General features: G+C 41.0%; 1 protein-coding gene across 4 annotated transcripts in view; it reads right to left on the reverse strand.

Moving 5' to 3' along the window:
* The window catches only part of DSG2 (desmoglein 2), a 44,763-nt gene extending 34,629 nt beyond the window's left edge, over positions 1–10,134 (reverse strand). The window contains exon 1 of one of the 4 annotated variants that reach the window (XM_073331319.1): positions 10,018–10,134. In XM_073331319.1, coding sequence (XP_073187420.1) covers positions 10,018–10,119 — 102 coding nt within the window. In that variant the 5' untranslated portion in view covers positions 10,120–10,134. Of the gene's footprint in view, positions 1–9,322; positions 9,518–9,679; positions 9,909–10,017 lie in introns of those variants that run through there. The other 3 variants (XM_073331318.2, XM_073331321.2, XM_073331322.1) reach the window with 3 other exon arrangements.
* Between the last annotated feature and the right edge of the window lie 13,507 nt (positions 10,135–23,641).

A 23,641-nucleotide genomic window follows, 5' to 3' on the forward strand; every position in this document is an offset into this window, starting at 1 on the left:
TTTAAGGTCAGGCTTGACAAAGCCCTGGCTGGGATGATTTAACTGGGAATTGGTCCTGCTTCGAGCAGGGGGTTGGACTAGATGACCTTCTGGGGTCCCTTCCAACCCTGATATTCTATGATTCTATGACCCAAGACAATGGTTAGTAGAGCAGAATGTTTTACTAATGCTAATTTCAGTTTAGTTTGCAAACAAAAAATCTGCTGCAGCACACATGAGAATGCAGCCCACAGAAATCACACTTCACTGACAGAATATGAAACATACATACAAACTTGATAGATGAAATCCTAGCCTCAGTGAAATCAATGAGAGTTTTTCCATGGGTTTCAGTAAGCTCACAATTTCACCCAATGAGTAGAAAATGTACACTTGCAAGGATTCATGGGTAGGCTGTTACAAAGTAAAATTAAATATGCCTCAGTCGTGACTGTATTTTCTTTTATTAAAAAGGCATACAAAGCTTCCGAAAATCCGTCTCATATGTTTAGATTGTAAAATTTTTGAGTTAGAAACTGTATTCTTACTTTATGTATGTAGAGTGCCTAGCACCGTGGGATCTTGATCCTCAACTGGAGCCTTTAGACACTACCCCCAGTATAAATAGCTTCCATTATCAAAAGCCATATCACTGGCTTTTTGTCAAGGAAGCAGTTTGAAGGGAAGAATATGACTGCTTTATGGGGGAGAACCTGGTCCCATTGATGTCAATGGCAAAAATTCTTATTGAGTTTTATCAAACTAAGATTTAGTCCTATATGCTTTCCTAAAATAATTAAATCTAGAAGTCCAGCATTTCTAAAACTTAGATATTTCATATTTGCTTTGTGTTACAAGTATCACTGAGAAAAAATTAAGCTTGTGACATAATGAAATAGTCTTATTGTGATTAGAGAACTTTCCAAACACACAAAGTGTCTTTCACAGGTGCGTCAAAATTTTTGACTATAATGCTAAAAACACATACATGTTCTTAACTTTCTGCATGGAGGGCTTGATTTCGCTGGGCTTTGGCTCAGGATCAGCGTCAGAGGGACTACTTAGCTGTGTAAAGATAGTCATATGCATAAGCGTTTATAGGATTTTACATAGTGCTGTGAAATCTGTGTTCCACGTGTCAGCGTATTAGATGGTGCCAAGAGGGGGCTGATAAAGAGATTATCCAAGAACTAAAATGAGAAATTTAATCTTCTTGTCCATTGCATAATAAACAGTCTTTTGGATCCACTTTTTATTAGGAGGCTCAAGGTCCACGTATAAGATTTTGCAGGCATTTCCTACAACCAGCTGCCTAGCTAGCCATTTGCTGATGCTTTCATCCTATCACAACAATAGTGAAATTGACAAATACAACTTATGGCAAGTGGCAGGCCTTCTAAAATCTAACCCCCCTCTTAAGGGCTGAATGAGAACTCCTCAGGTTGAGGGCATCTCCTACACCCTGTTGACAGAGTCTCTGCATTAGCTATAATGGGGATGAACAAGGGAGGTGAGCTTGCAGTGTTCCAGTAGCCCCAGTACCCTGCAAAACTGATACAGAGGAATAGCTGCCACATCAGCAGCAGATCATCCACACTGTGCTCTTCATGTGGTTTTTTTTTTTCCCCTCCCTAACTGCTTTATATTCTATTTCCATAGAGCCTGAACGCTTGGGCTTTGTGCAAGTAAAATGAAACTCAACCTAAGTATATAACCATAGGTTTGCCTCAGACACCTTATTTTTTTAAGTTTGGCCTTTATGTTTTTGGAATGGGGGAAGGGTTGACAATATCCCCACCACAGGGTTTTTTTGATCCATACATTTTAAATTTTAAAAAAATAAATGCAATGTGCTTAACTTCTCATACCAATGAGCACTGATTGTTTTAAAACTGCATTTAAGTCAATGTGAAGTTTATATCTACTCACATGTGTGAAAGGATGGATTCTGAGAATTGTTGAATACTCAGTTTTCACTGAAACCAGTAGAAGAGTTGAAGCCACTAGGTGAATCAAGCCAATAATGATTAAGAATCTTAACTCATTTATGTATTTCTTCATTACTAAACCTTTTAAAGCATATACCTTTTCATTTTTGTTACTATTTTAAATGTTTCTGGGATGTTTTCTGAGTGTAGAGAGGTTCAGTTCTCCCTATGAATCTGATGGTTTACACAAGCCCTTTTTTGGTACTATTGGGTGACAGAGATCACAACCTGTTACCTTTGAGTAAGTGCATACATTGTTATGCAACTCCTGACCCAGGGCTGATCTACACTAAAAAATTAGACCGACCCAACTACATTGCTCAGAGATGTGAAAAATCCACAACCCTGAGCGATATAGTAAAGCTGACCTATGCCCCCATATAGATACGCTAGGTCAACAGAAGAACTCTTTTATCAACCTAGCTACTGCCTCTCAGGGAGGTGGATTACCTATGCCGGTGGGAGAACCCCTCCTATTGGCATAGGTAACGTTCATATTGTAGATATATAGACTACAATATAGACATTTTGCACTTCAAATGTAGACAAGCCTTCAGCCTCCCTGGTAGTCAGACTTCACATTCTATCTCTGAGGTGCTCCACCTGGCACGGTCTTGAATTTGTCACCACACCCAATTCCAGTCATTACAAATTAGATCAGGTTTTATTGATAGCATAGGGAAAAAAAGACACAAGAAAATCAAAGCTGGTTAAATAAACATTTTTATTAAATTAGAAATAAAATAAAATCTGGCAGGTCACTACAAAAAAGGCTCCTATGGGTAGGTCTACCCTGTATTTTGGAGTGAGCCTCCCAGCCCACGTCCACAGACTTGTGCTAGCAGGGCTTCAGCTAACATGCTAAAAGTAGGTGTGTAGACATTGCAGATTGGGCTCTGAAGACTGGGTGGGGGAGGCCTTGCCAATGCCAAAGGGTCATCTACTCAGCTATTTCTAGCACACTAGTGAGAGCTTCACTAGCATGAGTCTGCGGACATGCAGGGTATATATACCCTAAGTGGCCAAGACTTAGTTACAGGCAGTTGTTTAAGGAAACTGACACATTATCTAAAAGTACTTTCCATTGTTGTCTCCCTGTGCTTAGCGCCATGGTCAGTGTGTCCATAGACCCATGGACTCTCTCAAGCCCCAGCATGCTTGAAGAAAGATGAATATCCACCCCAAGGTACGTGTCCGTTCCAGGATGGATCTTTGTTTTACGGGAAAAAATCCTCCACAGACACCATTTGCCTATTTCACAATCACAAACAACGTTTCAAGTAACACTAATATTAAGAACAACAAGGAGTCTGGTGGCACCTTTAAAGACTAACAGATTTATTTGAGCGTAAGCTTTTGTGGGTAAAAACCCCACTTCTTCAGATGCATGGAGTGAAAATGCATCTGAAGAAGTGGGATTTTTACTCACAAAAGCTTACGCTCAAATAAATCTATTAGTCTTAAAGGTGCCACCGGACTCCTTGCTGTTTTTGTAGATACCGACTAACCCAGCCACCCCCTGATACTAATATTAAGCCAACTTTTATCAAAAATAATGAAACCAGATTCCACATTTGAAATTCATCTCCAGAACTCTCAATATTCTTGTATTGCTACAATTACAATTTGTAATCAACATACTGACCATTCTAAGTCCCAATCCTGAAGTTTGTTCTATACAAATGGAGTCCTATGCCTGTGGACATCCCTTTGAAATTAATTGGAATCTGCATAGGTTCAGGAGGTCTGCCTGACATTATCTCTCATATCAGATTAAAATACCTGTGTTATTATTTTCATTGAGTTAGTGATACAACAATATTTTAGTGTAGGACTCCCACAAAATTTCCCTCTGATTAACCCTATTTCCCAGAGGTGCAGGACTGAAGATACTATTAATTTCCATGTAAACAGTATCACTTTCTCAGAACCACACCTAAGTAAGAGGGCAACATCTATGGCAGGAGTAATTTTGCCATAAAATCACCACTAAAGACAAGGTGAATGAACTTCATTAAAGGTAGGGAACTCACCTAAAGAATCTCTTCCATTTGGTGGGAAACTTTTAACAAAGACCCCCAGTGGCTCCTCCAGAGAATCACTGCTTTGAGTTCACAAATGAACTAAAAAGAAAAGGAGTACTTGTGGCACCTTAGAGACTAACCAATTTATTTGAGCATGAGCTTTCGTGAGCTACAGCTCACTTCATCGGATGCATACCGTGGAAACTGCAGCAGGGGCTATCACCAGCCGGAGAGTGAATTTGTGTGGGGGTGGTGGAGGGTGAGAAAACCTGGATTTGTGCTGGAAATGGCCCAACTTGATGATCACTTTAGATAAGCTATTACCAGCAGGACAGTGGGGTGGGAGGAGGTATTGTTTCATATTCTCTGTGTGTATATAAAGTCTGCTGCAGTTTCCACGGTATGCATCCGATGAAGTGAGCTGTAGCTCACGAAAGCTCATGCTCAAATAAATTGGTTAGTCTCTAAGGTGCCACAAGTACTCCTTTTCTTTTTGCGAATACAGACTAACACGGCTGTTACTCTGAAACCTGTCACAAATGAACTAGTCAATCTGATTTCAGGTGCATTGTCATGGTTCATGTATATTAACATATATTAAAAGAGTATATTCTGAAATTTGACAAGCCAGCGTAACTACCATTCATGCCAATGGTGTTAGGTATAGTGAGAGAACAAGTTCTATAAAGGATGCATATTATGGAAGCTACGGAATCTTAAACTGTATGACAATTTGCTTCCTTAAACTTTTTGCATCTTCGCTGAACAAGTTTATTTATAAATCAGTGACACTGAATGGATGTCACTGAGAACAGAATCTGGCCATTGGTCCCCCCCCCCGGAGGTTGCAACTTACCAGGGAAATCACAAATACGTGTCAAGAGGGAAATTACCCTGCTCTTACCCATACTTTTAAGTGGGAGGTGAGATGAGTCCTGTGTAGATTTTGACTAGATTGGAGTGCTCAGGACAGGCTGTGCCCCGATAGGGAACCTTTGCAAATGATTGTATTATATAAAATCTCTGAAGTGCATGAATAACCATGTGCCCTCTCTTGATACTTTTAAAGCAATGTATAGCAAGTAAAATAGAAACAAAACACTAGACAGTTAAATATGGTAAGTGGGATTGACATCTTTTCATTTAAAGAGCCCAAACCACAGATTTGATCTGATTGACTGATATTTCGGTTTTTGTGTTTGTTTTTTTATTAGTAGAAAATTTTAAAGGGCTGTTGGTTTAATATTGGCACTTCCTTTGTCTACAACTCTTCCAAGTGTTAGTGAAGAGTGATGTTTCCAAATAGGTATTGACTTCTGACTTTGTTTTCACATCAAAGTATTGCTTTGCATTAAAGGCTTTCAGAGGATTAGGAAAACTGTATACATCACAAGGTCGAGAGTAAAGATTTCTCAGTAGTAAAAAAATGTAACGTACTGCTCTGATTTCACATAAATATCTAAAATTAAAATCAAAGTACACAGGCCTCTTCAGTGTTAATTTAAGATTTCTTTAACAGAAGCATATTTTCTAGGGAAATCCCTGAAGGCCTTTCACTTACCCACCTGCCATTGGTGGTTCTCAAGCTTCATTGGTGGACTCAGAAGCTCAGAATTATTTGCTGGGGAACTGCTAACAGAAAAATTATCTATTCAGGAGGATGAGAATGAGTATACTCCACCCTTGTAACAAAGCCCTCTATTTAAACACCATGAGTCAGAGTCTGATCTCATTTAAGGTATGTCTGGAGCTGGAAGTGCGATTTCTAGCTTGGGTGGAAGTACGCACACTAGCTTTGATCCAGCTAGTACACTTAAAGCAGAAGTGTGGCCACAGCAGCGCAGGTGATAGGATGGACTAGCTGCCCTGAGTACAATCCTGCATGGAACCCTAGGTACTTACTTGTGTGGCTAGCCCATCTCTTTGCCCACACCTCTGCATCTACACTTCTAGTTTTAGCATGCTAGTGCAATCAAAGCTAGCGTGCATATATCTACCTGAGCTGGAAATTACACCTCTAGCTCAAGTGTAGAGGTACACTTACACTGGTGTTAATACAGACTTACTCCTCCAAAGTTACTTGGGTGGCAGAGCCAATATACTTAACTGTGGTGAAGTTACTCCCCATTCACACTGATGTTTCTGAGATCAGAATCTAGCCCCAACTTCAACATACAAAGGGCCATCTAGGTGCATCCCTTTATTGGGGATAAGATGATGCACAGCAAACTGGAACAAGCTCTATGCCGTATAAGGGGAATGTTCTCTCTGCTATATTCTTACGTGGGTTTAGAGAACTCATCTGTCTGCTGCATGGCTAGCACGCTCTGCTGACTGGTATGTGAAGCTTTGGTTCTGTTTACATGCCAATTCTCCCCATCCTTTGGGGCACTGCATAGCCAGGGAAACTGAATCATAGAAACATAGGGCTGGAAGGGATGGTCATCTCCACCCCACTGTGCTGAGGCAGAATTAAGTACACCTAGACCATACCTGACAGATGTTTATCTAACCTGTTCACGATAGTTATTGCAGGGACTGTTGGTAAGAAGAGACAGGGCTGGCCAAGGGCACAGAGGAGGACTGATGCACATCATCCTCCATCCAGCCCTACAAAAGATGCCCAAAAAGTTAATATAGCTCCAATCACTTATAGTAGCCAAATTCTGAAATCTTTATTTGGGGCCAAATTTTACTATTGTTAACACCTTGTTGACTGACATGGGGTATGCAGTACTGTATTAACTTTTCTGCAGGCTGCCAGGGACCAGAGATCCTGAAGAGGTTCAGGGCCTCCAAGCAGACAGTCCTGGCCCCCCACATGTCGCCCTACAACTGTGAAAAACTTGGGGAAATCCATCAGGCTGCATGATACTTTTCTATGGGTTTGGGGAGAAAACACTGCTCCTGACAGGATGCTGTGGGAAAAATCTCCACAAGGATTTCTTTGCAAATAGTTTCTTCCCATGGCTTTCATCACAGAAGGGGACAACCTAATCACCACGTTTTATTTCCACTACAAGTCAGTGTGACAGAAACTAATATTATTTAAGAGACAGCATGAGGCCAAACTTAAAATTTGTAAAAACTATCTTTTACAAAACTAACTTTGCCCTTCAAAGTTAAAAACAAAAACAAAACAAAAGGCAGGGAAGGAAAGAGCCCATATTTGCTTCCTTGGGATGTATAAAGAAGGCCTGAAAGTTTGCCCCACCAAATGTTTTTCACATTGGAGAGTCACATCTTGTCATTCCGTTTTTTGTAAACAAACAAAACCCTCTGTGGATACCTGGCCTTCTCTCACTTCCTTGATACCTGTGATGTCATGATTGTGAAACTTGAACAAATGTTTTGGGAACATAATTTAGCCACTCCTTAAAACTCTTGTTTTTGTTTAGTCCTCACTGACTCAGATGAGACACAAAATGTTGAAAGAAAAGATTTCTTTGTTACAGATTCAACACACCAGCCCCTTTAACTAAGAGCTAAGAAATCTCCCATTATTTCCAGTTCTCCAAAGATACCTTCAGCAAACCAGGGAAGAGAAGAGAGAACATTCCTGATATTTCTAAGGTAGAGGACATGTAGAATTTAAACCTTTCAATACCTTCTTTATACATAATAAATTTAAAATATTATAAAATGACCCTGATCTTCCAATCGGATTTGCTCAGATGGACCACTAGGAAAAAAGGTGTTTTTTTCAATTGAGCTAGCTTTATCTGATGGAATATCCCATCTGACACTAATGTAGACGCAATTTAGCACTATTAGCTTGATTTCTAACAAGTTGGGTTATAGCCTATGGTCCTGCCTAGGCTTGAGCTAACTCAACTGAGAAAAAGCACCCTTTTCCTAGTTTAGCAAAGGCCAATGGTCTGTGCATCAGAGCACGGGGCCACACATGTGTATCCCCTGCACGATCGGGAATACTGGTACAACTAGTGAAAACTTCAAACCAGTTAAAATTTGTAAGTTCACCCATTGTAACACTTACAACAGTGAATAAAATATTTTCCAACAAAGGTGACTGTTTAAAGTTGACTGTGTCCCTATAGTTTGCTGAGCTTAGGAAGCTTGGTGACTGTTTAAAGTTGACTGTGTCCCTATAGTTGTCTGAAGCTTAGGAAACTATAAATGGCATGGGTCAAAAACATTTCAGCTGAACAGTTTTCCATTTGAAAATGGAGATTTCAGTGGAAGCAAAATCTTTCATAGGAATGTACCAATTGCATCAAAACTTTTAATGGAAGGCTGGCAGGGAGGCCAGTTGACCCAGTTCCTAACCTGATGGGCTGCGCAGTCCCATGGCTGTTCCATGACATTTTTTGAAATTTTGACTTTTCATCCCAACGCAGGATTATTTTCCCTCCTCACACCACAACCCCAAAAGTTTCCATAGGATGGCAATTATGTTTCCAATCAGCTGGACTATAAACAGCCAGCAAAACCACTGAAAAGTACATTATCTTATTAAGAGAATTTTTTAAAAAATCTAAGATATTAATAATGTCAGTAAAAGGAGTTCTTTATTTGGAAAGTTTTGTTTAACTTAGCAGTATCCATTCAAGATAGGTGAAAACAAAACCAATAGAACTGGCAAGGTTATGGAAGCCTCACTGGGTTAAAACAAGGAGTAGTCCTTGTGGCACCTTAGAAACTAACAAATTTATCTGGCCATAAGCTTTGACGGGCTAACACCCACCTCATCAGATGCACGGAGTGAAAAATAATCCAACAAATAAATCGGTTAGTCTCCAAGGTGCCACAAGGACTCCTTGTTTTTGCTCATACAGACTAACAGGGCTACTACCCCTCTGAGACCTGGCACGCAGTTAAGAGTCCTGTCCAAACACTCAAGGCAGACCCGCCAGGGTGAGGGGTGGGAATGGTCACATTTAACAGCTGGAAGACGGAGTAAAAGAACCGCGCCCGCCGCCAGGCACATTCCTAGACGCACCCCAGGCTACTCAGCAACTATTTAAAAAAAAAAAACAAAAAACCACACACCCCAAACATCTCGGTACAGGTGCAAAACCCGACAGTAACGAAGCGCTGAGAATGCCCCCCCCCCCCCCAGCAGGGCTCCCCGCCCGCCATTACCGCCGCTGCTGTCTGAAGGCAAGAACAGCCCGCCGAGGCGAGGCGAGGCGCGGCTGCGGGCCGGGCCGGGCGTGGCGGGAGGGAAAAGGTGCAAGTCGCCCTCGGCCCCGTGCAACCCTGTGAGGCGCTTCTCCCGCGGCAGCTACGCCCCGCTCGCCCCTCCGGCCGGGCTGCGTGACCGCGGAGCCGCCTGCCGGCCCACGCCGCCCCGCGGGGCTAGGGACTCACCGTGACGAGCAGCAGCGCCTCCAGCCCTCCGGCTCCCGGGACCCGCGCCATGGCCGAGTCAGTCAGTCAGCCGCCCGCCCGCTGCCCTGTGCCCAAAGCGGCCGCCGCCCGGGGCGGGATTCCTTCCCCCGCCCGCTGAGGCAGCCGGCACGCGGGAGCCGCGGAGGGGCGGAGTGCGGCGCGCGGGGCGGCTGGCCTGACATTTGTACACCTGGGGGGGGGGAGGGGGCAGGTGAATCCCGCCTTCCTCCGAGGCAGGGCTGGGAGGGGGGAGCGGGGAGGTGACGTCTCCCAGGCCCCTTCGGGACAGGGGGAGGGGCAGCGGCCGCCCTGCTTCCCTCCGGGCTGCGGACTAACCGGAGCCGGGGGCTGGAAGCTGCCGGGCCCCTCAGCCGCCGCCGCCTCTGCTTGTAGAGACCGCAGCGTCCCGGTGGGAACGAGTCTCCCTTCGCCCCGCGGCGCGGCCGAGCCCGGTGGGAACCGCTCCTCGGGCTTCTGTCCGGGGAAGACACAATAAGGCCGGGAGGAGACAGCGTCCGAGCGGCCGGCCATACGCCCGTGAACTCGAGCGCTGGCTGCGCCACAGCCGCCCCTTGCGCCCGACGGCGAGCGCCGGGGCGGGGTGGGGCCGCGGAGCGGGGAACGAAGGGGGGTGTTTTGTGGAAGCGCCAGCCACAGACGCCGCCGCTGCTTACCTGGGAAAGGCCCCGCTGTCCCAGCGAGCCCTGGCCCGTTTCCCGGGGCGCTCCTCGGGTTCTTGCCACGCACTCCGCAGCGCTCCTGCAAGGGAGCAGCATGGGCCAGCCCTGGACGCTGACCGGCTCTGTTCCTTCACCCGTCAGCTACAGCCCTGGCAGGCGCAATACTTCCCTCCCGTCCTGGGGGGACCACTGACCGGGATCGGGGGGTTGTTTATCCTCTAGGCCTGGTCGCTCCTTGCATTTTTTCTAGGGCGAGAACTTTTATGAAAACTTTTGTTTTGTTTTTATGTTGCAGCTACTCTTTTTCCGATGGGGATCTGGGCAAATCTATCTATCTCCCCACCCTTGTCCGTACCGAGTTTCTCTAATAAACAGACTTGTTTTCTATGTTGATCTTTGATTGTTACGTGCCTCTGCTTCTCACGTCACAAGGCTTATCCCCACTCGCTGCGGGGTAGCTTTCCCAAAGGATTCTTCACACATAGTCATGCTTTTGTCTCTGGGCAGGTTTGGGCCGAACAGGTGTTTGTATGAGGGTTTCAAATATAGGGAAGGCTCGTTCCATTCCCCCCCGCCCGCAAGAACACCACAAGTCATAGCAAGCGGAGTATGCTTCACAGCCAATCCTTTCACAAAGAGGCAGCCTTCATTAACGAGGAATGCGGCTTCCCAGGGAAAACATGGACTCATGGAAAAGTGGTAAGAAGAATTGCTCCAACACAGCCTGCCAATGTTGATGATGCTCCTAATCTGTGTTCCATACCCTGCAAGCCGTTTCCTTTGTATCCCTTTCTGATACTGCTCTCTGCTCAACACCACCTGACTAATTAGCACCGAGCAGTCCAGAATCTAATGATTTCCAAGGGGGGGGGCAATTAAGGTAAGCATGCTTCTTACTTTTACAAGGATTGGACGCCTTTATGCGAATAGATGCTGATTAATTAGCATTGATTAGGTCAGATTCAACTGTGGTAAATACCTTTTCACATCATTTCTGAAGCAACCAATTCTAATATCATGAACAGAATTCGGACTCTTTCAGAGGAATAGCCACCCAGGAGCATTTTGCATCGTACATGCAGCACCTCCGTAAATAACTCCATCTGAAACAACTGCAATAGTTAGACACAAAATGGTAAATTGAGGCCAGAGAACCAGCATTACCTCAGAATGTATTCACTTTTGTTGATTTAGGAAATAGTGATATAGAAATTGCCGCTGCACATCATATTGCTGCTTAGAAAAAAATCAGTGACACCACATGTCCAAGTGCAGTGGCTGCAGTGTTATATTCCTAGCTCTGCCCCGCCTTACAGTCTCACTGGTCAAGGAACATAACTTCTCTATGCCGAAGTGTAGCTACTTGTGAATGGGTGCATTAATGGTTTTGTTCCTCACAAACATGCTTTGAGGCTTACCTAATGTTAGTAAAAGTGCTGCAATCCTATTTTAAAGTTTTGTAATTCTTGAATGAAAGAAGCAATATAAGTGGAAATTATTATAATTTTAAGGTGTGCAGTGGAGAATAGGACTGAAGCCCTTAATATGATCTATATACAGTATTTTTAATTGGGTGAGCTATACCAAGGTTCAAAGCTCTGGGTATATTATGACTGACGGCCTAAGAGTTCCAGAATCATTATAATGTAAATGAACGTGTCTCATGTCAAAGATCTGTAAGGAAAGCTCATTCATTTGCAGATTAATAGACTACTACAAAACTTTTTGGTAATTTTTTGTGCTCTCCAATGTAGCCAAGTGGAACCTTGATGCAAGTGCTAATTATTTGTTAGGGCCATTTGTTAGTGGAATACATTTCTACAACTAATCAAAATAATTTCTGTGTTAAAATAAAGTGAAACCTTCTCATTTCCATTTAAAATCAATTAAAAATAATAGACCCATGTCAAGTATTGAGGCCCCAGTCCTGCAAACACTTAGTCAAGTGTGCAACTTTATTCGTTTGTGTAATCTCACTGATTTCACATGCATAAGCCTTTGTAGGAGTAGTGCCAGATGCAGAAATAGTGAGCTGCCAGGAAGCAGCAGTAACTCTTATCCCCCAGAGTCCAGCCAGAGAAAGATCAGCCACTAGAGCCAGGGAGTATGTGGAAGCTGTGCTCCCAGAAACTTCCTTCTGCCAGACCTGCTCTTGTGATGCTGATAACATTCACATAGGTCAGTCAAAGCTCCTGCAAATACTTTCAATTACCACTAATGCTGAGCTTCCTGATTTCTTGTTTATCATTTTTATAGCACTCATTATTGACATACCTAAACATTTTTATGAATTTATCTGTATATCAGCTTCCTTTTAAGATAGGAAAATATTATTCCTATTGTATGGAGGTAACTTTCCCAAGTTCACATTTGACATCTGGCAGATCCAGGAGCTAAATTCACATCTATCTGTTTCCAGCCTAGTCCCTTCACCACATGACCATCCATTCAATTTCACCGATATATGCTATAAACTAGCCTCCCAGCTTTCCTTACGGATCTTTGATATAATGAGACACTTTCATTTACATTGTAATGATGCTGGTGCTCTTAGGCTGTCAATCATAATATACCCAGAGCTTTGAATCTACCTTTAACTCACACAATTAAAAATATAGATAATATTAAGGGCTTCGGTCCTGTTCTCCAAGACATGGTATACACCTTAAAAATTACAATAATTTGCACTTATTTTGCTTCTTTCATTCAAGAATTACAAATGTTTAAAATAGAATCTCAGTACTTTTACTAACGTTAGCTCTAAAACTGGTCTGCAATTATGGCCCAGGAAATCAGTTTATACATGATACAGGTAAACAATACAAGGATACAGGTGCTTGTATCCTTCTGCTAGCTGGTATAGGTTCAAAGTTCAAACATGCTGAAAAACAATACGGAAGTGCTCCAAAGCTGAGCTCAGCTCAGGCTGAGTTTCTTTGCATAACACCCTGTTGGTTATTGAAATCTACAAATGACCAAGCCCCATCCACAGTCCATGGAAGACAGTGTAAGTCTTTCCAATTACAGGAGAAGTGCGGAGTAACAAACACACCAGTCAATCACATACCTCATTTGGAACCGTAAGTACACAATCAGGCAGCAGCTGAGACAAAAAAAAATAATAAAATAAGGAAATACCATACAGTACTGTGTTAAACATAAACTACTAAAAAGATAAAGGGAAAGTTGAAAAAAAAAGATTTGCAGGATAAGGAAATTATTTCTGTGCTTGTTCCATTTAAATTAAGGTGGTTAAAAGCAGCATTTTTCATCTGCATAGTAGAGTTTCAAAGCTGTATTAAGTAAGTGTTCAGTTGTAAACTTTTGAAAAAACAACCATAACATTTTGTTCAGGGTTATGAACATTTCAAAGTTACGAACAGCCTCCATTTCCAAGGTGTTCGTAACTCTGAGGTTCTACTGTACTTTGATGAGCATTGGAGCAGGCCCTAAATTGCTATTCCTTTCTAAAAGTTTAAACATCCATATAATTTTCTTCATATAGATTGAACAACAAATACACAATTTCATAAAAATATTATTTTTGTAATAAGTCACAGTATTACAGTATTTATTATGAGCACATCCAGCGCCATCTTCTGAGTGACAGTAATGAGACCTGTGTACTTCCAGTGAAACATTCTCATGTGATCACTCATGAGTGCCAGTCTCATTTCATGCTGAGTAAAGCTAGAGTAACAATTTTAGCATATGATTAATTTCTTTTTTTGGGGTGGGGAAGAAGGGAGTGGGGGGAGGTTAGATTAAAACATCCAGGGTCCAACCTACTTCCTTATGAAATCAATGAAAATCTGTTATAATGCCTTTAAAAGTGTTGAAACCAAAGACTTGACAATCATCTATAATTTTTTAAAATCAAGTTGTTGAATTAAATGGAACAGGTACAGTATTTAACAAGTTTCAGAGTAGCAGCCGTGTTAGTCTGTATTTGCAAAAAGAAAAGGAGGACTTGTGGCACCTTAGAGACTAACCAATTTATTTGAGTATAAGCTTTCGTCAGCTACAGCTCACTTCATCTACAGCAGGAAATCCAGAGTCTAGCTGTGATGAAATGCTCCGAGCTCATTGTATGTCATATTAAGGTAATATGAGAATATTTTTCATTGTCTTAAAAATCACACTCCACCCTGGTCCATTGTTTTAAAATTCTTACCACACAGTTCTTGTGACTATTGTCAATGATCTGTTCAAGTATTTGCAATTAAAGGGCGTTGCCCAGATTTCACAGAGTTGCACAAGAATTCGCTTCTAACTACTATTAATTTTAACACCTATTGAGTTTAAATATTACACCTCTGTGTCTCAGATTCCCCAGCTGTAAAATGGGATAATGATACTGATTTCCTTTGTAAAGTGATTTGTGAGTTACTGATAGAAAATGGTATCATAAGTAAAAATTTTAAGTAAAAAATTTATTATTATTATTTATTTATTTATAAATTTATTATTAATAGGATTAAGAGAAAAACTTTTTGTATTAAGGCCCTGATCCATTAAGCATGTTTAACTTTAAGCAGGCGTAACCCCATTAATTACAAAGTTATGCCTGTGCTTAAGAGCTTACGGGGTTTGGGCCTATGTGAGAATATTGGTTGAAAAGTATAAAGTACAGACAGGGAAGAGTGGTTCAGTGTCATTACTTTCTACTAAACAGATTATAGTTGGACACATACAAAAATGCTTCTGATTCTTCTGTGTTCATAAACTGTATTTGGTTGATCCTTTCTGTGTCTCCTCTATTCAGATCTTTTTAATAAATTCAGGGTGTTTATTTCCCTTTCACTGGCTGGAATAATTTCCCTCCTCCTTCTGTTCTACCTCTTCTCAAACTCAATCTCTGTCTCCTTTCTTTCCCACTTAACTTTCTTCCCGTCCCTATTCTGTGTTCTCTCTGTCATAATTACTGTCCGTTTCCTCCTCCTTTTCTTTGTCAACCTTGTATTTTGTGGCACCAATGGATAGTAGCTAGATGTCAGCAGCTGTGCCATACTCTGATCCTTTGGGCTCCGTGATTATGGCAGGCTGCAAAGGGAATGCTGTTGATAATTCTAGAAAATTTTACCTGTAATTCAGGGAGACACTGTAGGGAGATACTACAGAACAGGGTGCCAAATGCAGAACTTGGCTTTCATGGCATGATCCAAAGCCCACTGAAACCACTGGAAAGATTCCCATTGATTTCAATGAATTTTGAATCAGGCTTTTGCTTGGGCAGCATGGATATAGGAAAGGAAGTGTGCAGTCCCTGTGCAGGAGTGTTACTAGAAAACTGATTGTTCCCTTGTATAGCAAAGTTGCTTAACTATAATTCATTTAAATTATGTGAGTTCTAATTACACATTTCAGTTGGCATGTTGAACAAGTGACCTGTTTGCTTGGCAAAGCTGTTACAACCTGACAAAATTATTTTCTTTAACACAGGTTTCTGACATTGTACCAAAGTCCGAAAAAGAAAGGCCTTTCCACTGCACAGAAAAGAGAGTGGCAGAACAATTCATTTGTTGTTTCAATCCACTCTACAACACAGCTCATTTGATATGGATTTGTATGTTATCTAAAACGTCTTTCATTAAAATACACAGTGATGCTCTTTATGGGTAAGCTCAGGTAGGGTAGCCAGACATTGGAAGGAGTAAGCTAAATTAAAGCTATTGATAGACATATATGTTGTGAATCAATCCCTTTTTTCTGTTTGTGAATCATTCACAAACAGACTTTGATATTTACAGATCATCTTTGTAGTTATTCAATAAACAGCTTCTGCAAACAAATTGCAGCCTGAATAGGGGAGGAAATTACTACTGCTCGCATTGAAGACAATAAGAATTTTGCTGTTGACTCCAGTTGAAGCAGGATTTCCCCCTTAGTGTTAAAGGCCATGTCTATGCTAGAAACTTTTTCCAGTATAGCAATGTTGGTTGGAGGAGGGGTGATTATTTTGTGACATTTCTACACTGGCTAACACCCTAGTTTAGGCACAATTATACTGATACAAAAATCTTTTTGCTGGCATACCATATTACAGGTTTGGTGACCGTATAAGATATACTACCTACCTCACTTTTTACCAGTATAAACTGCTTTAGCCTAAGAGTGTTCGCTGGTATAGTTATACCAGTATAGATTTATCAGAAATCCTTTTCTAGTATATACCTGGCCAAAGGCACGGGACTTGAAAAAAATGTACCTAGAGATCAGGAAAAAATGCCTAAGGCTTGGAAACAAGCAATAATATTTTCATTGTATAGTAAGTTTGGAAAAGGGGACGAGAGACTGACAAAAGTATTAGTAATCAAGAGGTTAGAGAGTTGGTGTTCTTGCAATAGAGCTGAGGAAAAAGGGAAAGACAGCTGAGTGAAAGACTACATGAAAATCAAGTCTACTTCTGAATGAGACATAGAAGTGCTGATCACTTCTTCACTCTGAGACAACTCTCTTTGGAACTATCAAATGCAAATTGAATGCAACAGAATGCTTTGTTCAAGGAGGAGATCTGTGCAAGTGTTGTATAGATTTTGAGAGGGCATATCACATAGTGTCAAGTGAATTAGCCTCGGAATTGCTTGAACTCTTAGGATATGTCTTCACTGCAGTTAGCCTGGGTTCTTACACTGGTGTTGCTCTTATTTCCCCTCTGTTCCACACACAAAAATGTCTCACTCAAGGTAAGTGGTGCTTTCAACACCGGCTAACTTACGTGGCTGAGGATGAAGGCAAGAACTTGGATTCCACTTTCAGTTGGGCTGGTAACCTGTCCATTTGGCAGTAAAGATGCACACTAAACCACTCAGGTGCTGATAGTCTTCTAGTACTTTCTCAAAATTCCTTCCTGTGTGCCCCAAAAGTCAGATAAGTTCTCCCACAATTCACTGGGAAAAAATGATAGAGTGACTCAGCTTACTGCAGCACAAAAGAAACACAGGATATGCCCCCCAAAATCCTAGTGACACACATGGTTGAATGCAGCACCAGTGAGGACACAGTAACTCAGATAGGACTTTGCAGTGTGGCTGCTCACACCTGGGCTAAGCTAACTCAGGTGCTCAGACCTGAGTGGCAATTACCTGAGTTAACTACAGGGAAGCTATTCCTTAGGGAACACAGCTATCTATAGGAAATGAAGGTGGTCTGAAGGGAAGACAGGAGCACAGTGTTGATCATCCTTTTCCTCTGCAGTACATAATAGCTGGCATTTAGTTGAAGCAAAAATCCCTGTAATGTCCCATGCCAAAGCTATTAAATACTGATACTTGCATGGCAAGCTTTTCATTCACATAACTTCACATATCCCAGTAGCTCCACATCAGAACGGACTACAGAAACCAAGCTGTCCATTCCAAAAGGCATATTTGAATAGTAGGCAAAGAACAGTGTCTGAAGGCAGATAGCATTGGAAGTTGTGCAGTTAGTCTGAAATTCTTTCTCCTAACTCCTATCTCCTTTTAAGGATTGGAGAGTACAAATTGGAAGACAGAGAGATCCATTATAGTAATGGTCTCAAGTTGCACTGGGGGAGGTTTAGGTTGGATATTAGGAAAAACTTTTTCACTAGGAGGCTGGTGAAGCACTGGAATGTGTTACCTAGGGAGGTGGTGGAATCTCCTTCCCTTGAAGTTTTTAAGGTCAGGCTTGACAAAGCCCTGACTGGGATGATTTAGTTGGGGATTGGTCCTGCTTTGAGCAGGGGGTTGGACTAGATGACCTCCTCAGGTCGCTTCCAACCCTGATATTCTATGATTCTATGATTATCTTTCAATCAGGTAGAATGTAGTCATATCAAGATTTTTCTAGAGACTATTGTGAGCTGCAAAATCACCCCAAATTATCCTCTTGCCTAGATTCTGTGGTGAAAATTTTAGGGTAGAATTTGGACCTTTATCTGAATATTTTCTGGGAGAACAGGAAATTTGTACTCCTTGTGGTAATCTGAATTTATGATTTTTTCTTACCCAAATCCCTCATAATGGCCTGGATTGCCCCCATATGTGGTCTATTTTTTTTCCAAGCAAAAGGAGGAATTAATCTATCTCCAGGGCAACTTTCTACCCACTCTTTGGATCATATAGACTGTCCTCTGTGGGTCTGAGTCCACTCTCGGGGAAAGGGAGGGAGAACAGAGGGGCTGCAGGACCACACACATTGTCCTCTCTTCAAACCTGTAGAGATTTATAGGGAAAGTAAATACAGCTCAGGTTTGTTTTATCTTTTCTATATACCCCACCCCAATGGGGCAGCTGTGGCTGGAAGGGGTCCCCGATAGTGTGGTTTCAATGAGAGCCACTGGGAGGCCAGAATCCTTGCAGATCTTTGGGGATCAGCCAGGTTTGCCAGCAGACTCCATGGCTTTTTCTAGTGGGATCTCTTCCCAGTGCCCTGACAGAGTGACATGGTGGATCTTCATGATGTGATCCAGTAAGAGATTTCCTTCTGCACTTTTAACCATGGGATGATTTGCCCCATTAGTTCATCTGAAAGAACTTGATTACACTGCAATTTGAATAAGAAATACAATTTGACCAATTTGTTTGCTTAAACTGCTAGGAAATACCAGATACAATGAAAACTGAATATATGAAGGCACAACAGGGGCTTCGAGTTTTGGAGTCCTACTAGAGAATGAAGGGAAAAGATACTGTCATTATCTAGAAAGGAGAGAGAAAAACTATTATTGCAGGGAGGTTCTTATTCCTGTACTTATCAAATGGTATTTGCCATCAGACAGATTTTCTGTACAGGAGATGCTCTCTAATAAAAATCTTCATAAACCTCAGCATTTCATTCTATCAGCTGTTAAAGTTGGAATTTTACTTTTAAACATTATTGTTTTTCACATTTTACATAAGTTCAGCCTTTGAAATTAAATGTTAACTTACATCCGGTGATGTCTGAAACCACAGAGTCCACCATTATTCCTTTGTTGTCATCTGTCCAACATACTTTTCTTTCTTTCCTTATTTATAACACAAACTGATCTGTTTTCTCTATTTGGGCATATACTGAATGGAAATGAACTAGAAAAGATATAACATTAAGGATAAAATATGTTAAGAAGAAAAAACTGTAAGAGTGGTATAGAATAGCCAAGACTTCCTAGGCAAATGATTCACTGAATACCCAGTTACACTGTCTTTTTCAGTAATCTTTCTCACCCTCGGTATTCCTGTGAATTTTGATGGGATTACGCATGTGAGTAACATCCTACTCAGTGGTTGGGCTTTTCAAGAGTCTAAGTTACTTTGGAGCACATGTTTCATTAATTTTCAATGGGAGTTATGCTCCTAAATCACTTAAGTGCTTTTGAAAAATCTTACCCAGTGCGAGTAAGGGTGGCATTTTGGATTCTGATGAACATTAGAATAATGAAAGGAAAAGGAGTACTTGTGGCACTTTAGAGACTAACAAATTTATTTGCGCATAAGCTTTCGTGAGCTACAGCTCACTTCATCAGATGCATCCAGCATCCGATGAAGTGAGCTGTAGCTCACGAAAGCTTATGCGCAAATAAATTTGTTAGCTCTAAGGTGCCACAAGTACTCCTTTTCCTTTTGCAAATACAGACTAACACGGCTGCTACTCTGAAACCTGTCATTAGAATAATGAGTTCATGACTACCGGTAGAATTCAAAGAAATTGTAAAGACAGCATGATGTTTGGCTCTGTAATGTCTAATGGTCAGTTAAAAATAAATATAAAATATCCAGACTCCTTACTTGCTAAGTTTTTCTGTTTTTTCTACAAAATAACTTTAAACTACAGGTATTGGTAAACCACAATATTGTTACGCTAGGGCCAAATTTCTTTACTCTTGTTAAGTAGCATCTTTCTCCTTAAGAAAACTCATTTACTTCACTGGGGCTACCCATACAGTAAGGTGCTGCTCATTCTGTCCCCTAGAAAGTATTACTTTATGTGCAGTGAAATTTTGCTTGAGCCTACCCATACAAGATGCTGGGCTGCAGTCGAGAGGACCGCAGGGTGCTCCGCACTTCTTAGGATCAGGCCCCAGGTTTCTCTCTCTCTCCGTGGAGTTAAAACCTAAAACAAAAGACAGACAGTCGCAGAAAGAATAGTCACCTACATTTTTGTGCTTCCCTGTTAGTTCTTTACCACATTGTTGATGGGTTTCAGAATGATTTGGTGATTGGTGGATTTCAGCTTTATTGCACATTCCTCATGCTCGCAGTAGTTGGGAGCTTTATGTAGCTGACTCTGCACTCCAGAAACAGGGATTTAGATCAGAGAAATAGTAGACTGAGGAGGAAGAAAATAGCACTCTGAAAAGAGCCTTAACTCTTATTGTGTAGAATGAGAATACCATGATGCTACAGAAGCCTTTAAGGGTATTGGAGAGAGGGGTCAGTGTTGTGCCCTTTGTAGCAGAACTTATTCTTAGTTGAATTGGATTAAATACAAGAACAAATAAATCCTTTTAAGGATACATAAGGGTAAACCTAAATCACTCTGTATAGGGCCTGAAATCCATTATGTCTGATTCATCTACAGTTCAATCTCACCAAAAAGGCCCAGTTGTTGAGAAGGAAAACTGGTGAGACGCTCAACAGCAGCTGTATGGTTTGGAGATGCCATGCATTGGGGGAAAAGAGCCTTGCCCCATAAATAATCAACATTGCTACAGATTACAACATTATGCAACAAAATTTTGTTTTATTATGTAATGCATGACAGGAAAGCGAGAGGCCTGTCACACCCATTCATTTTGCTGAACCTGTTCACGGTGGTGCAATCCTTTGTGAATAGAATGCCTAATGAAGTCAAGGGGACTTTCAAACTTGAAGGATTTACTAGGTCTTTACCATGATACTGCTAGTCTGTGGTATGGCATAGCCTGTGTCATATCACAGCTGAAAAGCATGTGTGTAGAAGACAATATGCCATAAAATGCTGCAACCCCCATCTCACACTGAGCCTGCTATTTTTGGTTACACATGGCTTTATCAAACTAGTAAAAAAAAAACAACCTCATCCCAGTTACTTTTCTCAGAGGTATGACATTTTAAAAGTTGATGCCAAATTAATTGTATGTATGTGTATAAATTCATATGTATACTTAGAAGTATCATTTCCTTTTGAAATGTCACATTACCGTACTGATGAAAATGGTTAGTTTTCTTTTACATACCATGAACAGTTTGAAGCAAGATAGTATCTGTCGCAAGATGACAGTTCTGCCAGACATAACATGCCATGTATTTTTATGCCAGATTCCCTGTGTGGAATGATTACAGGATACATACTCTCACAATCTATTTATTGGTTTATGTAAATGCACAATAAATTCTGGTTTAAATGGCAAATATAAAGAAAATAACACAACCCAAAACCAAACAAACCGAAATGGCTCCCACTCTGTTCCCACTGAAGTTAGTGGCAAAGCTTTCAGTGTCTTCAGTGGGTTCAGTTCAGTCTTCAGGATCAGAACCATGGACCCATAGTCACTAGACTCTCAGGATTTCACAGCTTTGTATGCTGTAGAGTGCAAGCTATTCTGGTTAATATCAGTGATAACATATACTTTGTTGCATATTTGTTGTTTTATGATGTTTAAATATTTTTGACAGTTTAGGTCCATAACCTCAGTGGGAATTTTACCTAATTAAAGATGTTGGGGCTGGACTTTTTGTTCATATTTCAAGTTTCAATAAGTCATATTAGCAATGATAGTAACACATGTGGAGTAATATATTAAATGAGTAAAATAAATGTACTAAAATATATACCCCAAATAATGATATTGGCAGAACATTAATATCCAGTCATTTCTGGCACCATTATATATCAATTAGTTCTGATTTTGCTTCATAAAAATACCGAGGGTTCTTTTGTCTTACATCAGAACTGTAGTATTGGAATGTTAACTGAACAATATGAGGCAAACTTTCAACTCCACAGAAATAATTTAGAAGCTAGCTCAATACTGTATTTCTGAGCTTGAAGTAATGGAACTATCAAATACAAATTGAATGCAACAGAATTATTACAAAATGTGCTGGCAGCCCTCAACTTCCACTGGTTTTAATGGGCGCTGAAGGTAGATTCTCAGCATTGAAGGTTGCAGCAGGTGTTCAGTAGCCTACAGTATCAGATGGTGAAAGATACATGGTTGGAAAATCTATCTAGGTACTTATATGATGCCCAGCACCATAGTACCTGAATACCATACAAACATTAATGCATTTATCCTCACAACACCTTAAGGGTATGTCTATACTGCAAAGAAAATCCATAGTGCTGAGTCTCAGAGCCCAGGTCAATTGACTCAGGCTTTCGGGGCTCAGGCTGCTGGGCTATAAATAGCAACATAGACATTTGGGCTTGGGCTTCAGCCCAGGCTTTGAGACCTTCCCTCCTTGCCGGGCTTCAGCCTGAGCCCAAATGTCTACACTGCTATTTTTTAGCCTTGCAGCCTGAGCACCACAAGCCTGAGTCAAGTGCTCTGGGCTCTGGGCCTCAGTGCCACGGGTCTTTTATTGCAGTGTAGACATAACCTAAGAGGCAGGGAATTAATTATCATCCCCATTTTACAGACAAGGTACTGAGAGTTCTGAGAAATTTAGTGATTTGCCAAGGTCTCACAAGAAGTCTATTGCATAGCCAAGTCTCTTGAGTCCCAGTCCAGGGTCACAAGACCTCCCTTTCTTCCTAAAGCACTGATCTAGCCATGAACTCCACGCAGACAGATCCATGCACCTGTGCGGAGCGCCACTGAAACCAAGAGGGCTCCATACACAAGGACTCATTGAGGGATTGTGAACTATGGGAGTAAAATTACCATCTGTTACGCCTAGAGTTTGAATGACTTTAAATAAACCTTTAATGAACAAGCTGAAAAGAACTCTGCAACAAAAACAGTGTATTTAATATCACTTTATTAGGGCTTTTGAGAAAGTATAAAAATATAGCCAATCAATAGACAATACATATAAAATCAGCGAAACAAACTTATTTGCAAATAAATCTGCTAATGCATAATCAATATCAAAAGTCAGTCTACATGGTAAATGTCAGTTAAACAGCTTCAGAGTACTTATTTCGCTTTTTAGATAAAATACTTCATTTTATACTTTATTTAACTACATCTTGAATTACATGTTCCTTTTCAAAGAATACCTCTGATGGCCTTTTAAATATCAACGGCAACAAGAAAGTGACTTTTTTATGGTCAGATGATTGTTTTTTGAAAATATCACAAGTATATTTTTGTCATTGTTTCCTTTAACATAAGTTTTCAGTGCAATTGGAATATGGTGTTATTATTTAGGGCTATAGGCTATCTATAACTCCCATAGATTTCCATGGGGGTTGCTTGTGCAGAGAAGGGGCATAGCTGATCCTTTATTATGCCTTTGTTTTGCTTCCACACTGAAAAGTAATGGGAGCTTCTCAGTACACTGAAAATGAAGGGGAAATGTTGCCAGTTCCAGTACCTCTCTTTGTATTATATTGCAGTCTTCCCAGGGAAGTCACTATATTATCAATATATATTTGAAAATGATCAGTGACTAATAAAAGCTAGAACTTGTTGCTCAGATATTTAAATCAATTGTTTGCAATGTTGTATAAAATACTGAAGGAATGA

The sequence above is a fragment of the Lepidochelys kempii genome, chromosome 2, assembly GCF_965140285.1.
Source record: "Lepidochelys kempii isolate rLepKem1 chromosome 2, rLepKem1.hap1, whole genome shotgun sequence".
NCBI lineage: Eukaryota > Metazoa > Chordata > Testudines > Cheloniidae > Lepidochelys > Lepidochelys kempii.